The sequence below is a fragment of the Anser anser genome, assembly GCF_964211835.1.
Source record: "Anser anser genome assembly, chromosome: 11".
NCBI classification, from domain to species: Eukaryota; Metazoa; Chordata; class Aves; order Anseriformes; family Anatidae; genus Anser; species Anser anser.
Window position 1 is genome coordinate 20,865,921 of NC_139732.1, and position 19,849 is coordinate 20,885,769.

Below are 19,849 nucleotides of genomic sequence, written 5' to 3' on the forward strand. Positions count from 1 at the left end.
CCGGGAGCCGCTCTGGGATGGGAAGGGAAGGGAAGGAGCGGGCGGTGAAGGGGGCCGTGAAGGAATCCCCCCCCCCCCCCGCGGCACGGCACTCGGTCAGGCTGCGCCCATCGGGGTGCAAAGGGCCGGGTGTCGCAAGATCGAGGCGTGGGGACGCGGGCACAGAGGCCCCAACCCCGGCCCCAGCCCCAGCTGGGCGGGGAGCGGCCGGCCCCGGCCCTATTCCCGGCCCTAGCCCCATTCCCAGCCCCAGCCCCGTGTGCTCGAGGCACGGCGGTGCCTCAATGGGTTAAGTTCAGAGTGGCCTTTGTAAGGGTTTTCTTCTTTTTTTTTTTTTGCCTCCCAAAACTCTTTGTAGCGAAAAGGTTAGGCAGGATCTGCGGCGTGCATTTGCAAAACTTGGTGCAACTTTGGTTTTAGTAAATAATAAAGTTTAGGAAACTTGGGGTTAAAAAATAGTTCTGCTAACAAATCGTGTACTCTCTGGTGGGAAAAAAAAAAAAAGAAATTTGTTTCAAACAAGGTGATGCGCTCTCCTGTACTCTGTAATTCTTCTGAAGGGTGATTAAGGCACAGACGTAATAAAGGTGCGTGTTAGTGGTGCTGTGGTTTTTTCTTAAAGAAAAGTTTGTGATTGGAGAAAACTGTCCTGATATTTCTTGCCCAGTGGGATTTATTTGTGCTTGAGGGAGAGTGGAACCTGGATTTGTTGATGTGGATGTTCACAGTGCAGTTGTGTTGCTGGAGTTTGTTTCAAATTTCGTAAGGTAGCCTGGGATTACAACGTTTTGTATCCTTTAATTTTTCTTTCAAAGTGGAGGAAACTCAGTTTTACACATCAACTGCTCTAATTAATGATGTGGAGAACGTGGCATATATCAAAAAGATTTAGCGTCCAAAGCAGAAGCTCTTTGACTCTCTCCTTTCCCCCCCCTTTAGTACTAGACAGCAGCACATGTAGTCAGTTTGATAAGACTGAGTTTTTCATTGCAGCTTTTTTCTTGATTTAGAAGAATAAAGGCAATTTGTGTGTCCGTACTTAATTAAGTTGCTGTACCTTGAAACGAAAAAGTAAAGAGTTCAGCTGATGATCTAGTTTATGGTGAAGCACTGCAAAGCTGTAATTAAAAGTAGGCTGTACATTCATCTTTAGTTGTAACTTGCTGTGTGTACTCTTTTAAATCAAACCCTAGGTAAAGATAGATAGTTAGGTCTTGTGAGGATTGCTGCTTCAATTTATATATAATTCAATTTATATATAATTCAATAAAGATATCTTACAGTTAATGTTTTGTTCGTGTCATTGAGCACAGCATCTTTTTTTGTTTGTTTGTTTCATTATCTCTTTTCCTAATTCAAACAATTTATTTAAGTGCTATCTGGGATTCATATGAATTCATATTCTAGAGTAATACAGTGCTGTACTGCTGAATTGAGGTAACAATATCTTGGACTCTTCTAGTTGGAGAACCTGAATATAAGCTTAGGGATGTAATTTTCCTTTTTGTTTTAGGATGGTAGTATTGAAGATCAGTAGACAAATTAAAAGTGTTCTGATAACGTTGTGGATTCTGAGCTCAAGAGTAACTAACGTGGTCATTATGTTTGTGTCGTAGTGCCGAGTTCTAGGCAGAACACAGAGGTTTGCTGTATGGCTGTGATTTGATAACAGGCATTTTTTGTCCCATGGGAGAAAGTCTTCTAGGAAACTGTGCTCTTCTAAACAGTTAAACTGCATCGTCGGATTTCTGCCGGCTAATGGATTCACGAAGCGGCGTGCAGAACTACTTCACCGCTCGGTTTGCATGTTGCAATGAATGAGTCGTGGAACATGACCATACCGTGTATTTTCAAAGGGGGGATTAATTTTGGATGGCTGGCTGGTCAGCAAGCGTACCAGTAGCTGGTAACACAGTTCAGATAATACTGGTCATTCATTCATACCTCCGTATTCCCTGTCGTTTATTTCGTAATCATTTAATGAGATATTAAAGTGTTGCTGTCAGTTTTCTGGGCGTGTTCTGAGTGTATTCAAAATTCTGAAGGCAAGCTAGAAGTAAACCTGTTGTATCACTCCTGGTTCTGCATGACACCGCAGAGGGAGAGCTGAGTTAATGCTGGATGTAGTGGGAACCATTTTCCAACAGGGACATCTAAATTTTGCTTTTTAAAGAAAAATAATTAACAACTGTTTCCCCGTTTGAGGAACAGTAATGCTGTGTAGGAACTGCATGCGGAGTTGTTTTAGCCCCTTTCCTACCATTTTGATAGGGTGAATTAATACAAACATTTCAAGCACAAATCTTGTGAAAACAAGGTGAGCAGAAGAAAGGATACCGTAGCGGAATGAATCATTTATGCTTGTTTTGTTCTTTCACCATTAGTGCGGTGTCAAATTAACTTGATGCCATTTTAAACGTACCATATTGCCCCAACGCCAGCTGAAGTAGAAACCAGTAGAGTTTGTGTTCAGAAGGAGCTGAACAAGCTGCTGAGCTGCTCATCCTCACCCAAGCCTGCGTCTGGCCCGACAACCAGAAGAACTGGAAGTTGGAGCGTGGCACGCAGCCCGGCTCCCTGAAGTACCGCGCTGCAGACCACGGCTTTTACGGCTCCTTGCAGCGGTACTCCCTCGCGGCCGGAGGCTTTGCTGCTCCCTAAAGCCAGCGCTGACTCTGGAAGGGTAGAAGAAAATCTGTAGGCACGTGCCTTGTGCTGTCTTGGCAGTGTGCTGCCTGAAGTTTGTGAGTAGTGACTTTGATTAGGAAATTGATCTGTCTCAAAAATAAACCTTAAAAAAAAAGGTTGTTATGCAGCTGGAGGGGTTTCTTGTGCTAGCTTGCTTGTATCCGTGCAGATGTGTCTAATACCGTGGTGCCCTTACAGACAGAAGGGTTTGAAGAGAGGGCAGCATAGGTTCCTTCTGTCGGGATCCTGAAATGAATGGAAAGCTCTGGGTTTGGGGAGCACTCCCAGCACAAAAAGTGGCCTTGGGCCAGTGCTGCAAGCGGATGGATTGGGAGAGAGGTGCATTCGTCATCCTGTTGCCGCTGCTGCTGTTGTACTCAGCTGCTTTTCCATGTTTTAAGGGAGTAAAGGGGCTGGATTGGTGTCTGCCTGTTTTTAGAGCCCCTCTTTCCTTGCTGAGAACTGGTTGCTTCGCCCCTTGTGCTGGCGCCGTTGCCGCTGCAGCCGGCGGCTTTCCTCAGTGTCCAGGTCTGGGGAATTCAGGCTGCAACCGAAGCTGCGAGTTTAGGTAGCCAGAAGGTATCATTTCTCTCTCCAAAATCTGAATGGTGAATCCCTGCAGTGCAGTGCGCGAGTGTGGGCTGGTTAGCTTAAAAAAGGAAGTCTGGGAAAACTGACATACAACTTAAATTTGGAGCTGTGTGGCAGCATGCAAATAATAGAATGAAAACCACACTTCTTGTGAATCACTCCTGTTTATTCTGTGAATTTCAGAGTACAGCACTGATTCAGAGACATTTTAGAATGGATCCTGCCATTTACCTATTAATAAATCCAAATTTTGTAGGCAGTTGCATAGACACGCTGCTTTTTCCATTTGTGTAGCTGTTAAAATAGCTGTAAAGTTAAGTGGGGTTTTGCTTATAGGTAAACTAAGCTGTCTGGTTTCTGTTTGGTGATATACGTGCAACATGCTGTGTCGTACAAAACAGGCAAAGCCGTTGGAATAGAACTTGCTGGCCTTGGGCCACTGGATTATAGTCATTTGTCACTCTAATGCCATTTCAGCAATGTAGATGTTCATTTCCAAAGAATTAAACATGCTAGAACTGCGGTTTTTCTTTTTGATGGAAGTGTTTTATGTGTGGTCATTAAACATACAACTCAGGATTATGGGACAAAGGGTTATGCTTCATAGTGAAAAATAGCGTGTGTGTGTGTACACATGTGCGTATATATGCACAGACACCACAACGAAGAAGCAAATATTTTAAAATTGGGTTTCTAAACCCTATTTTTATTTCATGAAATTGTAATGTATAGGTTTATTACTACATATTTTAAGTGGTATTCCCAATAATGGTGCCATGTGGATTAGTTTGAAAACACTTCAAGGATTTTGCTAGATCAGAGCTCATGGTAATATATTCATTAACACCCTAATAGAGTAAAACTTTGAAGTACATTAGTCTTTTTCATTTTGCATTTGACTCGCTAATACCTAATTTAATTGCAGATGTTCTTGATATTTTAAATACATTTAAGAACTTTTCCTCTTTGTTTGACGGTGTAAGATCTATTAATCTGCAGTGCATGTTGCAAGAGCTGTTTTTTCACCTACACCTAGGCAGGAGGTAGTTTAAGTCACAGTAGCCCTGACAAAGTGATTGTGTAAGGCTAATTTAAAGCATATACCCTATGGAAAAGTATAAAAAAAAATTTGACACAAAATTAAGAAAGGCATTCTTGCAGTCCTGTGATGGTTGCAAAAGTTAGCACAGCAGAAATGAAAAATGTACAAAGGTGCTTTGGGGAATTCTGCTGTTTATAGCATTGTACGTGGATTTGCATGGTCTATGAAAGTTTTAAAAGAAGTATTATATGTTGTTTGTCTTGGAATTAAGTTTGGAAAGAAAGGGATGTGGATCAGCTTCCCCTGAATGAACTGGAAAACCCCTTCTGTAACTGTTTCAATTTGATAAAAGAATTGGGGTTCAGCTTTGAGCTGGAAGAGAAAAATGCCCTGTCTGTAAGAAGAAACATCTTGTTTCAGGTTGTGTGAAAAGATGCATTTATAAAAAAACTTAAAGTCGATTTTCTTGAAAGAATTGTGTGTATGGAAGACATTTCTCTCTTTGTTTGAATGAAGCTGAGCATACGAGCAGAAATAGCCGTGCTGTATTCCCTCAGTGCAGCAGGCATGTTTTTTCATACGCTCAGAGCCTGCTGGAGTGACTCACAGGCTTCCTGCCTCATTTTTCCCCATGAATTTTGCAGGCTGGCGACGGATTTACAAGTGTAATTTAAAATACAGGAATCGTATATCCTCCATGCAAAGAAGTCAGGGCTTTTGTCATGAAAATGTTTTGTCCCGATGGGGTGGGATTCCTATGGAGGTAGTGTAGCAACGTGTTCCCCATAGCGATCCTTACAGTGGCAAGGTAATGCTGCTGTTTTCACGGGTGCTTTAACAGCTTGGCCGTATGCACGTACCTATCTTGGTGGGAACTTGTCCACAGCCCGCTCTTCAGACTGTGTCGCAAAAACACATGCGGTTGAGGTTGGTTTAAGATCACCTGATTTAGCACCGAAGAGTCCTGAGCTGCAGACCGGATCGCCACGTATCGGACAGCAAGAGCGAGTCCTTTGGATGTGCCAGCTTCCAGTGTGTGAGGACAAGGCCTCAGATGCCGTGTGTGGTATCAAACCACGGATTTCTCTCCTGGTTTTCCGGTAAAGCAGAGCTCTTGTTGCACATGCCACTCAGTTGGTCAGATTCACATACCTTTTAGAGAGGGACATGAATTCAAACCATACTTCTGTACAAGGTCAGAGTTCAGGAAACTACATTGACAGAAGGAAAGGGGAGATGGGACAAGATTCTGATACTCCCTTTGTTTCTTGCTGCAAGATGTAGGTTGGATGAGGAGGCAAATGGAAGAGGTTCAGCTGCATTTTTTAATGGTAGCAATAGGCAATTGGATTAATCACACCCAGCATATTTTGGATTGTGTTACTTGGGAGGGGATTTGCTTAAAATTGATGCTCTACCTGTGCATGATGTGGGGTGGTGTTCTCAGTTTAAATGTGAATAGATGTGATAAAAGGAGAGGGGAAATAAAGCAGAGAGAGAGAAAGAGTCGCAGTCAGCACAAGTTCCAGCTGAACTGCAAGAAGAAGCCCGATCTATTGAGTTCCAAACAACCTCGGTCTATCCATTAAATCATACGGCCTCTAATAATAGCTGGTTGTTACCAAAGAAAGAAAGTGGTGGTGCTATAAATGTCCATAAAACATGGAAAACCTCGCTGTTCCTTTGCTGCCTTCAGGATAGAAAACCAAAGCTGCCACTGTTTGGAAAGTTCTGGGGAGCACTGTAGTTAATTGTTGTAAAACTGGAAGAAAGTCAAAGACAACTTACTTAGGCAAGTCTCAATATTCATGTACTTCTCAGGTAAAAGCTGTGATCGTGGGCTATTGCCCCTTCACAAGTTAAACTTCCGTGAGTTACAGATAGTGAAAGCTCCTTAACGAAACTTGTGACGACAAAGTGTTTATAGAAGTGTTTGTGCAGTTAGTGTGCTCTCACGGCAAGCAAGGATGAAGTACATAAAATTACCATCCTGGAATTGCAAGCGACAAAAACTGTAAGCGCAGCAGAATCATGAAAGTGTGAAAGAGGAGCAGTCAGCTTTCAGAGCAGGCCAAGTAAAGCTGCTGAGAGTGCTCACGCCAACAAGTTTGTGTTCTTGGGCTCTGGAGCTTTACCTTTGTCCCGGCCCAGCTCTGGGTTGCGGTGGTCACTCTTGGTGGTGCAAAAGGGGCGCTTTGGGTGCTGCCAGAGTCAATTGCCTTAATGGAGAGGATAAAGGCAACGAACGCTTGTATACGCTCAGCGCTAACCATAGTCATGGAAAGGCCACTGTGGTTTTCTACTTTGCTGTAATTGCATTCTTAAAATAGAGTTTTTCCAGCGTTTTTCATCAGCATTTACTCCTGGAAGGATTGGGCCAGTTGCGCACCATTTTTTCTGTCTTTTGGGTGCTGCCAGCGATGGTTTGTCCCGGGATGAGAAATTGCCGTGGCAGGGGATCCCTCGCTGCCACGATGGCTCCTGGCCGTGTGCTGAGCTACGTGCGGTGCGCAGGTGTGACATTTCCGTGGTAGCACGACTTGACAGTTAGTCTGAACTCTTACACTTTCTACAGCTTCAAATCTTCGGGTTTAGCTAAGAGCTACGGTGTTTTATATTTTTATAGCAGTTTGCTTTGTGTACCTTTTTTTTTTATTGGTGTTTGTGCTTCAAATTTATTTTATGACAGCATAAAAAAAAAAGCCTGCAATTAGTGAACAACAGCTGATTCGATTATCTTTGAAGGCTGGCTTCAAGTAGAAGGCTGCCACATCTGGTCTGCTTACTGAGAAGCCAAAAGTTGCAATACTTGATAATGGCAGATGTCAGTATTTGGAAACTTAGTTTGGTTTTTCTGATTGTTATTTGCAAAACAGCCATTTCAGACAATAGTGTGAGTGACTGATTGTATTTACCAGCTGTTTTAATGATTTTCAGGAATCTGTTTTCCTGGATATGGGACCAAAGGAGTCATTGTACGCTTAGGTTAGAAGCACATTCTTTCAAAAGCTTCCTAAATTGGTGGCGTTTGAGAGCAGAAAATGCTGTGAATTCAGTGTGCGGGCTGAGACGCGAGGGTTTGCTCCCAGCCATGCCAGCCTTGCAGATCAGATGGCGCTTTGGTGGCACACACGTGGGGTCCCCCACACTGTTCCCACTGCTTTACAGCGATGTGGGGACTCTGCAGGCACATGGGGTGTGCTCTGATCTCCCAGGGCCCTGGCTTCAGCAGTAGTTGCATGCCACTCTGCTCCAGTCTAAGTTCTTTTCCTCGGGAAGCAAGGTACTGAAATTGTCTTCAGGATTGCAGGAAGCATTGGCAGTACCTTGGGCGCTCTGTTTTGCGTTCTCTGCGCTCATTTGTGCAGAAGAAAGCTGGCAGGGGGTCTCGTATGAGGGAAGATGTGAAGTAGCATCGCAGTTGGTGTTGCTCTTTTGAAATGAGCTACCTAAAAATGGCTTGAAAATCAACAGCATTGTCATACAGTGAACCTACTGCCATGTTCATACCCGGCTTTTAAGGCTGCCATTTATAAATATGGGTGTTTAATGCACTGACTGTCTGGGATTTAGTTGCGGCAGCGTACAAATCTGTGAATGCATTCTAACAGCTATCCTGTAGCTATATAAAGTTGTGTTGCAGCTACTTAAGCTCTAAAACTGTCCTCGGAGGAGGTGGCAGAGGTGGCGTATGTGTGGTGTCCCAGTTTTCATTTTAACTTCGATACCAGTGCAAAATAGAAAGCTGCTGCCACGGGCAGTGCCATGTTCGCTTGGGTTTCTGCTGCCACTTTACCTACCACGTGTCAGGATGGCAGAGGAGGTGGATGGCTGCGTCTGCACTGGGAATCAACATGATAAATGGTGTCCTCAGCCTCTGTCTGCCGGGAGATTGGATGGCGTACGCATTTGTCACCTGCTGAAGTAGCACAAGGGGCTGGAGCTCCTGCGGAGAGAAAACAGGGAAAGAACCTCTGTAGAATTGCTGTCAAACTTCAGCAGGATCGGAGGGTTAGCGTTATTAATGTGGTTGTAGTTGTGTTTCATTTTTGTGACCCCCTTGAGTCAAATCATGATGTTTTTTTCCCAGATTGCTCTTTCGTTTTTGGCTGTTTCTCCATGAGATTTTAACCCACAGTGGGCAGGTCGCAGCTCTGCAGAAAGGAAAGTCTCCCTGCTCCTTACCACTTGCACCTTTTGCTTTATACTGGTTCCTCACCTGGGATTCCCACCCCCAGTGCGAAGAAAAACCGTGGATAGTTTTCTCTGTTTGAGTGTAATCATCTCGCCGACCTGTTCAGCGTGTGCCGGCACTGGCACAGGAGAAAAGGTGGGATTGTGTGTCCAGGAGGAGAGGAGAAGCTGTGGCCATGGTTTACGAAGCAGATGGCTCCTGGCTGTAATGGTCAGGCAGCATTTTCTCTTATTGTCACTGTTAAATGCACGGTACTGTGCCACATTGCTTGGTATCATTAGCTTTGGCCACCACGAATAATAATAATAAAAAAAAAGACAATGCAGTTGTGGGTTTGATAGGACTTTGCTCTGCATTTGGATTAATATTAACCTTCTTAGGTTAAGGCTCACCCAGCTGTAGTCGTGAGCACTGAGCACTTCCGAAATGTGGGGCCGGGATGCGGAGCTGGGCCTTCAGGAGAGGCGTGCAGCTGGTGGCTGGGCTCGACTGCCTTCCGAGGGAGCTGATCTGCCCTCCTGCCAGGTTGGAGTCCAGACAGCTAATTTTTACCTCGCCTAATCTTAGCCATCTTAAATCCTGCCTTGAGTAATTGCTTGTGAAAAGCGTTGTGTGGGTGACTCGTTCAGCTGTGGTGCTGTTACAGATGGATTTTAGTTTTCCACAACTACAGTTAAGCACAAGCTAGCCATTTTTTCCCCACTTTTCTTTATTTCCCAGTGCTTTTTTTAGCTCTCTTGACAAACTGGAAGAGCAGCAGTCCCCTTACTGCCCAGTATGGCGTCTCCTGGGACAGGTCTGCATTGACTCTGTGAGGCATTAGTCCTCTGGGAAGATGTCAGCAGTGGAAATGAGCAAAAAATACAGAATGTAAGCAACTGGGTGAGCAGTCAAGTGAAGATACAAGCCATCTTAATTTTTGGGCAGCTTTGCGTTTGAGTACTCGACTTCAGAAGCGTAACTTTTTGGTGTAATTTCCTTGCCTTAAATAACAGGGTGCTGTTTGGAGCCTCACCCACAGCATCTGCAAGGTGAGCACCTTCACCTGCAGCTGCTATTTAAGCTTATGGAGCAGTTCATAAGAGAAGGAGCATTATTAAAAGGATTCAAGATACAGACTGCTGTAACTGAATTAGAGAGACTTCTGACAACAGTAGAAGAATGACGTGATTCCAGAATTTTGGGTGCGAATTCAGCGTTTGGAGAGGAGAAGGGTCTGGCAGGCACAGATGAGTTCTTTCCATTTTTTTTTTTTATTATGTCTTCCCCACCAATAACTTCTGATCCCGTCTCTTCTGTTCATTCAACATTTGTTTCTTCATCTTTGGCCTGTCAAGCCAGTTGTAATCTCCTTAAACTCGCTTTAAAATGTGCTTATATTCAAACTTGTTAAATTTCTAAAGCTCAGGGCCTTGCTGGAGACTTTCTTCCCGTAACTTTACCTCCCTTTTTTGTTCTTTAATAATAACCTTGCTCAAGTCTAGATGCATTGGCTTTATTTTGATTTTTTTTTTGAATTACCGATTTGAAGGATCAGAGTTGCCCGTGAGGTAAATGTAGGTAAAGCTAGCACAGAAGAAGGATGGCTTTCCTCTGCCAAGCACCTCCGAAGCTCTCAGGCTGGCAGCCACTCCGGGGAAAGGCTGCCTGGGTTCTGCTAGCCCCGAGCATCCTGTGCAGGCTCCTCAATACTAGGGACTCACGGATGGTAGGCAGGGTGTCACGTGTGCTGTTCTTCCCCCTGGAGGAATGGAAAGAAGCTTGTTGAAAACAATCCTTCCAAATCTCAGCTGCTAAATAAAGTTCTGTAAACTTCAGAAAAGTGCCAGTTTATATCGTATGTCAGGAATTTGGGTGGACTTCTGTGAGCTGTTCAAAGACAATTTGCTATTTAACGTGGCCAAGACAGTGTTCTCCAGATGCAAAACCAATTTTACTGCTTTGTTCTTAGAAGTTCGTTCTGCTGTAGGTATGTAGCACAAAAGGTTGCAGCCCTAATAATTTAGTCTGGCAGAGAAAAATGGTCATCACCGAGGTTTTTCTGCTGGGAAGTATTAGATAAAATTAGTAAGAGATTGTTTTGTCTGCCCCACCTATAATAAAATAGCATTCAAGTGGCTGTGTTGTTGAAAAACTTCATGTTCCAACTTCTCTCTCTTCAGTGCTTATCACGTTCTAATAAACCAGAATAGTTCAGGTCTTGATTATTTTTGTTTCTCGATATAGGAAAAGCTCGGAATTTGCACGTTGGATGCAGTAACTTGTTCACTGCAAGCAGAGCTCTGAAGTAAATGTCTGCTGATTGTGAGCAACCAGCTCGAAGCTGGTGTTTTCAAACTGTTTGAAACGTGTGAAAGTGGAGGCTTAGCATTAATGTTTTTACCAACAACTGCTCTTGAATTCAGAACCGAGTAAGGACCTATCTACCCGTTTTGGAAGCATTTATTTCTGATAATTGCAACGACTGCCTGCCTGGGGAATTCAATAGGAAAGAATTTTTGTGTTTGGCTCATGTTAGGATTGAAGACATCACAAGAAAATAGATTGGAAAAAGTTACTTTCGTGGGTCACGGGCAGATGTTCTGTGGGTTTGCAGTGAAGGAGCTGCTGGTGTAGGGGTGTCAGAAATTCTATCTTTTGCTCTCCAGAGTTTGGATGTGATCAGCTCTGACGGTTCAGTAGTGATCTACCCTCCTGCAGGCTGGAGGGCGCTTACCGGGTCCTGCTGCTGGAGTCCCAGAGGGGCTGCTCTTCCCTGCTGCTGCTCTTTGTGTAGCACGCTTACCTTGGGCTCCAGGGGAACGCCTAAGGAAGACCCTTTCTGTGTTTTGAAAGGGAGTGAAGTGAGAGTAGCTGATGGTCTCCCACAGAATGCAAATTAAAAAGTATAGAAATTATGGCTATATCCTCCTGTCAGTGAGCCGTTGCTTTATGATCACGTCAGTGATAAAAGTGCATCGCCCTCTTCAAAGACAGAACCTTCCCCTCTTTACAGTAGCATTGCTTAAAAAAAAATAATGGTGGCCATTGGTTTTGGGCCTCATTTTTGTGGAACAGAAGAAGAATCTCCACTGGGGAAAGCTACACCTCGTGGGCAGCTTCCTCAGACTCGCTGCTCTTTGTGGCAGCGTCTGTTTGGTTGAAATGGAAGGACTCCAGTAAGTACCTATTTTTTAGTAACAAAAAGAAGAGAGCACGTGAACAGAAGTCGTTTTGGTATTAGAAATGAGCTAGAGTTTTGGCAGATTTCTGTATGATTATTGATCAATGCGTTGGTCTTATTTAAAGCGTTATGTAATTGATGAGAACTAATTATAGCAGAAGAGCACAACCAGCTCTGCTTTTGAGAATATTTGAATTACAGTCTTCAGGAGAAACTACTCAGATCATGTTGTGCCCCCATTTTTGCATGAGGTTGTAGGTGTCAATGATCTGGTTTTTCCTGGGATCAGAAAATGAGTTTTTGAAACCTATCAACTTTTTTTTTTTTTAACAATGGAATAAATACTCCCCAGATTAATTCAAGTAAAATGTGTGCAAAATGCCTCTCATTATTCAGCTGGAAGAATTCTGTAATACCATCTGAGAAACCCAAATTGGAAAAAAAAAGGGAAAGTACAGTCACGCACTCTTGGATTTTTTTTTTTTGAGCCTGCGATTGCTCAAATGGCAGGCAGGCAGAGTTGCACTGACTCATGGGCTTAGCTGACCTACATTTACCTAGCTCTGATCTTCCTCCGGGCACTGTGTGGATTTGTTAGCGCTCTGGCTACGGGCTGCAGGCGAGTGAGAGAGGCCTGTAAGCGGTGCGAAGAGTTTGCTCGCAATTTGTTGGGTTTTCAACTGTTACAAGCTTTAACGCGCAGCCCCTCCACCCTCAAGTTCAACTTTATTCCTGTAGTTCTTGTTGATAAAAATGGACTTTCCTCTTTCACTGATACAGAGGAATAATTTAAAATCAAGTGTTTCATTTTTGTGCAGTCTTTTTAGAGGATATATCATTTTTCTTTTCAGAAGCTGCTTTGTCTAAAACATTTCTGTTTCTGCTGTGATATCACCGTAAAGATGGACAGTGGTCTTAGTAGCTCCTGGATGTGGGAGCTTGTCTGTTTTTATGAGCATCTTAGGGTTATGTTTCATGGGATTTGAAAGTTCAGAAAGCCTTGTATCAAACAAAGTAACAATCCATGTACTGGGACTTAATGGATTTCCGTATCAAAAGGAGGGAGGACCTGAAGGAGGGTTGTTTTTCCCTACATCTTGAAGAAAAAAAGAATTGACAAACCCTGACAAAGTGCAAGCGAAGTAAAGGATGAGAGGGGCCCTTCATGTGCTGCCGGGATGCCTAATATAAGAATATTTTCTCTACTGCTAAAACCCACGTGCTCTCGGACACGTGGCTCTCCACTGCCGCGTCTGTCCGCATGGTTCGCTTCCTTCCTCCGCTCCGGGTCATTCTGGTAGCTCCAAGAATAACCATGCTTTCTAGAAGTATCTAGATGAGCAAGATTGTACAGCTTATGGTGTACATAAACTAGTTTGTCAGTTTATACGTGAACTAGTTTTTACTTGTCAGGCCTTCTGCTTAGATACACTTGAATCGTTCCATGTTGCCATTAAGTAAAAAGCTGTATTTTTAACTCCTTTGTGAAAAAGCCGTTGAAGTGGGAGTATTTGCAACTTAAACTAATCTGACTGGAAGATCTGAAGCTGTTGGTTATCAGATGAAAGCCACATTAATGCTTCTTGAAAGCAAAAGCTGACACTTCATTTTCCTAGCTTTCTCATTGCACAGGTGATGCCGAGATGATGATGCATGAGCAGGGCTATTTCTACCCAGTTTTCTAGGACAAGCAGCTGCGTAACGTGCTCTTCCTCCTTGCGCTCCTCCGGAGAGCGTTCATGTGGCAGGACTGGAATACAGCGGAGGTTTAATTCCAGGCAGTGGGGTAACATTTGCATTCATTTTATAAGTGGTTAAGGAGAGCACAGCAAGAAAAGTTGGTGTGGAGAGAGCTTGCGGGTCAGGCTGTTTAATTCTTTGTCTTTTTTTTTCTTTTTTGTTCAAAATGGCATAAAATCTGGAATGCAGATGTATTTTGTTCAGTTGTAATCAAATTGAAAAAGTGAGTTTAGTTTTCTTGTCAGTTGGTGGTGTTTCAAGTGACATTTAGGGTCTTTGGAAAACTTGCTCTAAAAGAGGTGTTTAACATGAGAACTCTGTGAGGCAGGTACTTGACAAAAGGAAATGTGATCCCTTACAGCACGGCAGGCTGAAAGCAAAAACCGGTGATGCCAGGCTTGCTAGTGCGTTTTGGAAATCCTTCCTGCTCTACCAGCTTCACTGGGCTCATTCATTCAATACACGTAAATAATAGAAAAAAATAATGTAAATGTGATCTTTAAAAAAAAAAAATCCATCTGTCTAGTAGTTGTATGATATTGTGGTCCATCCCAATTTTAAGTCCTTGAAGCAGGAGGCAAAGGTTTGGGTCTTTTGATGTCCTCTGCTCAGATAGGAAGGAGGTCAGAGTACAGTTGTACCTGGTTCTTTGAAACCTTTTCAGGAATTTAGTAGTATTTCTTTTTTTGACACTGTCCAAAGCTGTATGAAAATGTTTTGAATAAGTCCCAGAACTGTAATTGCAAATTGTTGATAGATGGAAATAAATAAATTGGATCTGAAGTACTGATAGCGTATATTTTAATTAAAACCTGGAGCACCCATGCCATTAGCAGCTTCATGTGGAAGAGGTGCAATTTCAGATTTGCACAAAGTATATTTCATGCTGCTTTGATTTTTGTCACTCGTGTGCCAGTTGTGTCAATATTCTGAAAGAAGAGATTTACCATCATGCCTTCTGCTGTCTTGTTTGTATGGTTAAAAACCTTAGAATTAATGGCAAAAACGTCAATTTCTGCTCATGCATTGTAGGGAAGGCGTTTTGCTGTGTTGGTATGTGATTACTCACATTAGCTAAAATACTGTTTGTTTTGATGCGTTTAATAACATATTGTATGTGTCTGGCAAACAGTCAAATTGGTTTACAGTTGTGAATTCCAAACTGGAAGGGATCCATCCCTGTGTTCAGGGATTGCTGTTTTGTTTTTCCATTCCCGAGGAGAGGTCTGGAAACACTGACGAGAAACTGGGAAGGTGGCAGAGAGGGATTTATTTCTCCCTAGAGTTCCACAAAGTCTCTTCCTCTCCAGCCCCCCGCAGAAGAGACTATTATTTTCCATTTGTTTTTCTTAAACGGCTACAAGTGGAAGATACTTGAAAGTTATAATACAAGGCTGTTTTCATGTTGCTCTTTATCTATGGCAGAAATCAAGCCCACCGGACTTTGGTTTATCTTAAAGGATACTTGAATGCGCTTCTAAGTAGATGGCTGCTCTGCTAAGGTACACAGTCTGGGGAGCAGCAGGAGAAATGCAATGCAAAATACCTGCTCACTAAGACAGGAGGGAGGATTGCCTCCCAGGAGCTGGAACAGAAAGCTTGTACGTAGGTTGCAGAGAGAGTTTGAGAAGGAGGGGAAGATCAGATTTGACTCTGAATTAAGCCTCTTAAGGATTATGCATCTGTAAAAGACTATGGGCAACATTACAGTAGGAAATTTTCAAAACTCTGTGTTGCCCTCTCAATTTTTCTCCCAACTCTGGTGTTGGCAGAAGACTGCACTCTCCTGCAAGCATTATTCCTGCTCTGCCTTGTGGGTTACCATTGACATCGTTGACTACTAACTATTCAGCATGCTTTTCACGCAGATGTTCTTGTTCAGCTGAGGTCATAGATCAAGATTAATTTTTGAAATATGCAGTTCAGTGCTAAAAAATATTTTTGCTTATTGTTTTAAAATGGAAGTTTAATTATTGTTTTAAAATGAAATTTTAAATTCTTAGAGTGAATTTTTTTTAGTCTTAGAATTGTAGCATTTCACTATTCAAATACCCAGTGCTTCTGAAGTAAGAGCATCCCTTTTGGTAAACTAATTTATGTAATTCTGTTATTCTTCGTATTTGTTACTCGGTGAAAACATGGAGGGAGTTTGTATGAAATTTATATAGGAGATGGACTTACTTAATGAGCAAGGAAACAAGATCCTTTCTCATCTCTGCATGACTTTTTCATCCAAATTTTTCAGTAGTATTTTAATTTTTCATACCTTAGTATTTGACTTGTAGACTTTTTGGAGAGGCCTAAGGACTAAATGGCGATGTAAGACAAATGATTCCAGTGTGAGGCTGGACCTGCTCCCTGTTGTAAGCATTGCCACAGTGATTGTGCTCATCCTTTGCTCGGGTAACTGCGGGGCTGGAGTCACTGTATGCTAAGAGGCTGCTGATGCCTCTGATCTGTGCCCTGGAAACATCCGTGACAAGCAACGATGCTTCTGAGCAAGTCGGGCTCTTGCTGCATTAAAGCTGGGTGTAAGCAATCTGAGTCTGAAACCCCTTTTCCTCGGAGCTTGTGTGGTGAAGTCCCAACCGATTTATTATCTGTGAGCGGGACTTTGAGGTATGGTGAACAGCGTTGCCAGGCGCAGAGATTGATGCGGTGTAGGGCACGTTCCAGGCGGGCGTTTGAAGGAATCACAATTCAATGTGTCTGATCTCTCGGCAGGTACACATGTGAAAGTATTAACCTTGGAACTGAAAGAGTCTGAAACAGCTTGTAGAAGTTTTATCAAGTGCTAGTGTATGCCTCTTGTCTTCTAAATGTTATTTATAGACTGTAGGGAAATTAATGTTGATTAATGGTTAACTTGCTGTCCTGAGTGCTCAGATGCTCTTCAGCTAGTTACGACTGATGAGGGTGGTTCAGAGAAACTCCAAGTGCTGCGAAGTGCCAGCATTACAGGCCTGTTGGTTGCCAGTGTTTCACTTGCTGTAAACTAAATGTAAACTATCATCTTAGTGTGATTTTTTTTTTTTCTGTCTGAGTATGTGCTTTTTGATTATAATATAGACACTATCTAAGAGGGCAGGAATTGATGTTGGGAAAAGGCATTTCATCTTAGGTTGGTTATGCAGAACTTCAGGCATTAGGGTAACAAAACTCATCAGAGCAACTGTAATGAAATTGATTATTGAGACCTTGTGTGTTTTTCTGCACCTAGGCAGTTTCAGTTCGGTGGTTCTTCTCTTGTGAAGCGTAAGTATCTGTGGTGTTCTAGAAGGTAAAACAGATCGTGTCTGGGGTTTGTATGAACTGATACAAAGTCTCACCCTACATTTGTTGGGTTAGAACTGGTTACGGGATGAGCTGGAGCTCATGCTGTGGATACCTCTCCTGGGAATTTTAAGGAAATCCTTTGTGTAGGGTTTTAGGGACTGTGATGTAGTTTGCTAATGACTCAGGAAGAGTGGGGGACTGGGCTGCAAACAGGTGAGATTCTGGCTTCCAACACACGGGTTGTTATGATTGCCAGTATCTTTATAAACTTTACTATGAATTTATTAATTGCATAAAATACAAATCCCTCTTTAACAAAGATCCTTCTCTTTTATTTTTAGTATATTTTCGGGGAGTTCAGCCCTGATGAATTTAATCAGTTCTTTGTGACTCCACGATGCTCTGTCGAGGTAAGATCTACTTTAAAGATTTTGTTTAGAAATAACATTTTAAAGCTGCTTGTATTGTAGTATGTTACAATAAATGTGTAAAATGTTATATTTGAAATATAACTGCATTTTTTTATTATGCTCTTAGCTTGCTAATTTACAAACGGGAGTCTTTTCGTGTATGTGGATATTAAATCCATTTTTAGAAATAAGAAACGAATTATTCTTTCTTTTTCATGCCATCTTTCAGAGCTGGAGTAGCTGACATTGTAGTGACAGGATGTGGAAAAATGAGTTTTCCAGCCCTATTACCTCAGCTTTGATTTGCCTTTTTTTTTATTAGAGGTGGATATAGAGAACTTTTTCAGCAGTGTTCTTGGTTGTAAGGTGAGCTTTTAAATCTTTTGAGCCTTTTGAAGCACAGGTTTTTGTAATATGTTTTGACAGGTGGAACACTGCTAACCATCAAAGCTAGACTTAAAAGGAAGGCTGTGCATGAGGTCTGAGAAATGAGAAATTAATGTGATCTGTGGATCAATAATGAACTAATTACAATTGCAGTGAGGACCACAGAGTGGAAACAGTTGTCCAATGTGTATTTGAGTATATAATGTACTACAGATACTGTTGCAAATTCTTACTCTCTAGTTTTTGGTAGAGGGTGAGAAACCATTCCCTGTCTAGGGAAGAGTACTGAATTATGTCATTGTCCTAATGTCTAGACTAGAAAAATAATTTTTCCTTTAGGTCAAGTTCCATGTTTTTCCTCCAAACATTTCCGTCCTGCTTCAATCCTCCTCCCTCAGCATAAAGGAAGCGAACACTTCAGCTGTAGCTAGACATAGTCTTTTGTCACGTTTTACAAATCCGATGAGCATTGTGAATGTCACTTAGTTTCCTGTAACGTAATTTTCCTCGTATGACTAGAGTAGTGTACCTCTAGCAACAACAAAAGTGTATGAAGAGGATTTGGGGGTGGGTCAGAAGTAAAAAGATAGCTTCTGCTTGCCTTCAGGGATAGCTTTGTGCCTTCTCTGGGAGATGGGAAGCAGTGCAGAATAGATCTTCAGGTAAAATAGGCTTCTTCTTTATTACTGTTACCCCACCATTAAATACAGTAACAATAGCATGAAGCTTGTGTCCTACTTCATGTCACTGTAACGTCCTACAGCAGCTATTCTAACACTTGCATTGTGGAAGATGAAAATGTCGTGTTTTGACTTCTTTAAAGCTATTCTCATAAAGCATGTTGAAGAAGCATAAACGTCAAAGGATGCAAGGCTGGTTCGAATAACTGTCTCAAGAGTACCACTTGCTGGTTAGCTGTCAAAATCAAAAATGGGTGAACGATGTTCCTTACACTTGTCCTTGATCTGGTTCAGTTCAATGTTCTAATTATCTGGATGATGAAAGAGGAGGGTTAGATTATAAAACTGCAGCGGTGTTTGACATACATTCTGTCTGGGGGCAGAGCCTGTTCTGGGAGTCCCAGCATCTGTTGCTGCTGGTGGCCTTCTGAAGCCCCTTACTTACACACAGGCTGAGGCAAGGGACTAATTAAAGCTAAACCTCGTCTAGAACGTCTCTTTCTTTACTTGGCATTTTGAACATATTCTATCAGACATCTGTTGACTGAGATGATTCAGATGACCCAGCTGCATTAAAAAAGTCAACTCAGAAATCTCAACTTTACACGTGCTGTTGATTAACCAGATATATAGGTGACCAATAGGTGGACTACTCTTTCCTAATTTTCTTTTTCACTTTGTATTTTATTAAGCCCCTTGAATCGTAAAAATAATAAATTACTATTTTTACCACAAGCTGTTGACTGTGGACTTTTAGGGTAAATTTTTTTCTCATTTTAACTGTTAAAAATTATATATGACCTGTGTTCAAAGTTAATTTAGATAATAGATTCTTAACATTTTGGAGTCTTTTTTCCACCGATGGACTCTGATTTTGAGCCTGGAAGGTTGATGCATTAAGATGTATTATGGATTTTACGGTATGCATTCTTATGTACTTTTTAATAATGCAATTTTAGAAATGTTTTTCTTGCTACCTCTGATGCATTGTTGTCTACACTGCTTTAAGAAAGCAACACTTAAGTGTCTGCACTTCTACACAAGTGAAGACTTCAGTGGATGTCTTTAAAATTATCGATTATTGAACTAATATTTAGAATAGCCTCATAAAACTGCACTGTACTCTCATAGCTTTATCTCCCACTGCAGAAACAGTTCAGCTGTTCTCCAGGCAGCTGCTGGAATGCTCTGAGGCAGTGGCTACCAGTTTATGGCAGGCACAAGAGAAGGCATTCAGCTGCTGGGGAAGTTTGGGCGGAGTTGATGGGGGGGATTAGAAATTGCCCACCTCTGGTTACACAGCACAAAGAGTTCTGTCAGCCACCGAGTCCACAAAATGATGCCAGTGTTTTATACTTGGGTGATTTACAATCCAGATGGTTTCTGTGTAGGTTGATTATATTATGCTTAGGCTGATGTTCAGAAATCTTTGCTTTTGTTAAATGTGATTAACAATAGATTTTAGGTTGAAACGCTTGAAGGGCAGCACTGTAGCTGAACTAAGCTGAGAGTTAAAAGGTTTAGGTGTGAATATTATCTGTGCAAAGCTCTGGTTTTGACCTTCCACAGATAATTGGGTCTGTCTTTGCTTCAGTTTTTATATAAAAGGAGGATAGATTCCTCGTTTTTTAAGGTTGTGGTGAGTTATTGTTGATAAAGGAAGATTCTGATACCGGG

General features: G+C 42.2%; 1 protein-coding gene across 1 annotated transcript in view; it reads left to right on the forward strand.

The window, feature by feature from the left end:
- USP10 (ubiquitin specific peptidase 10) overlaps positions 1–19,849 on the forward strand; it is a 50,895-nt gene that overhangs the window by 750 nt on the left and 30,296 nt on the right. Inside the window, exon 2 of the mRNA XM_083851550.1 lies at positions 17,037–17,105. Within this exon, the coding sequence (XP_083707676.1) occupies positions 17,037–17,105 (69 nt within the window). The remainder of the gene's footprint in view (positions 1–17,036; positions 17,106–19,849) is intronic.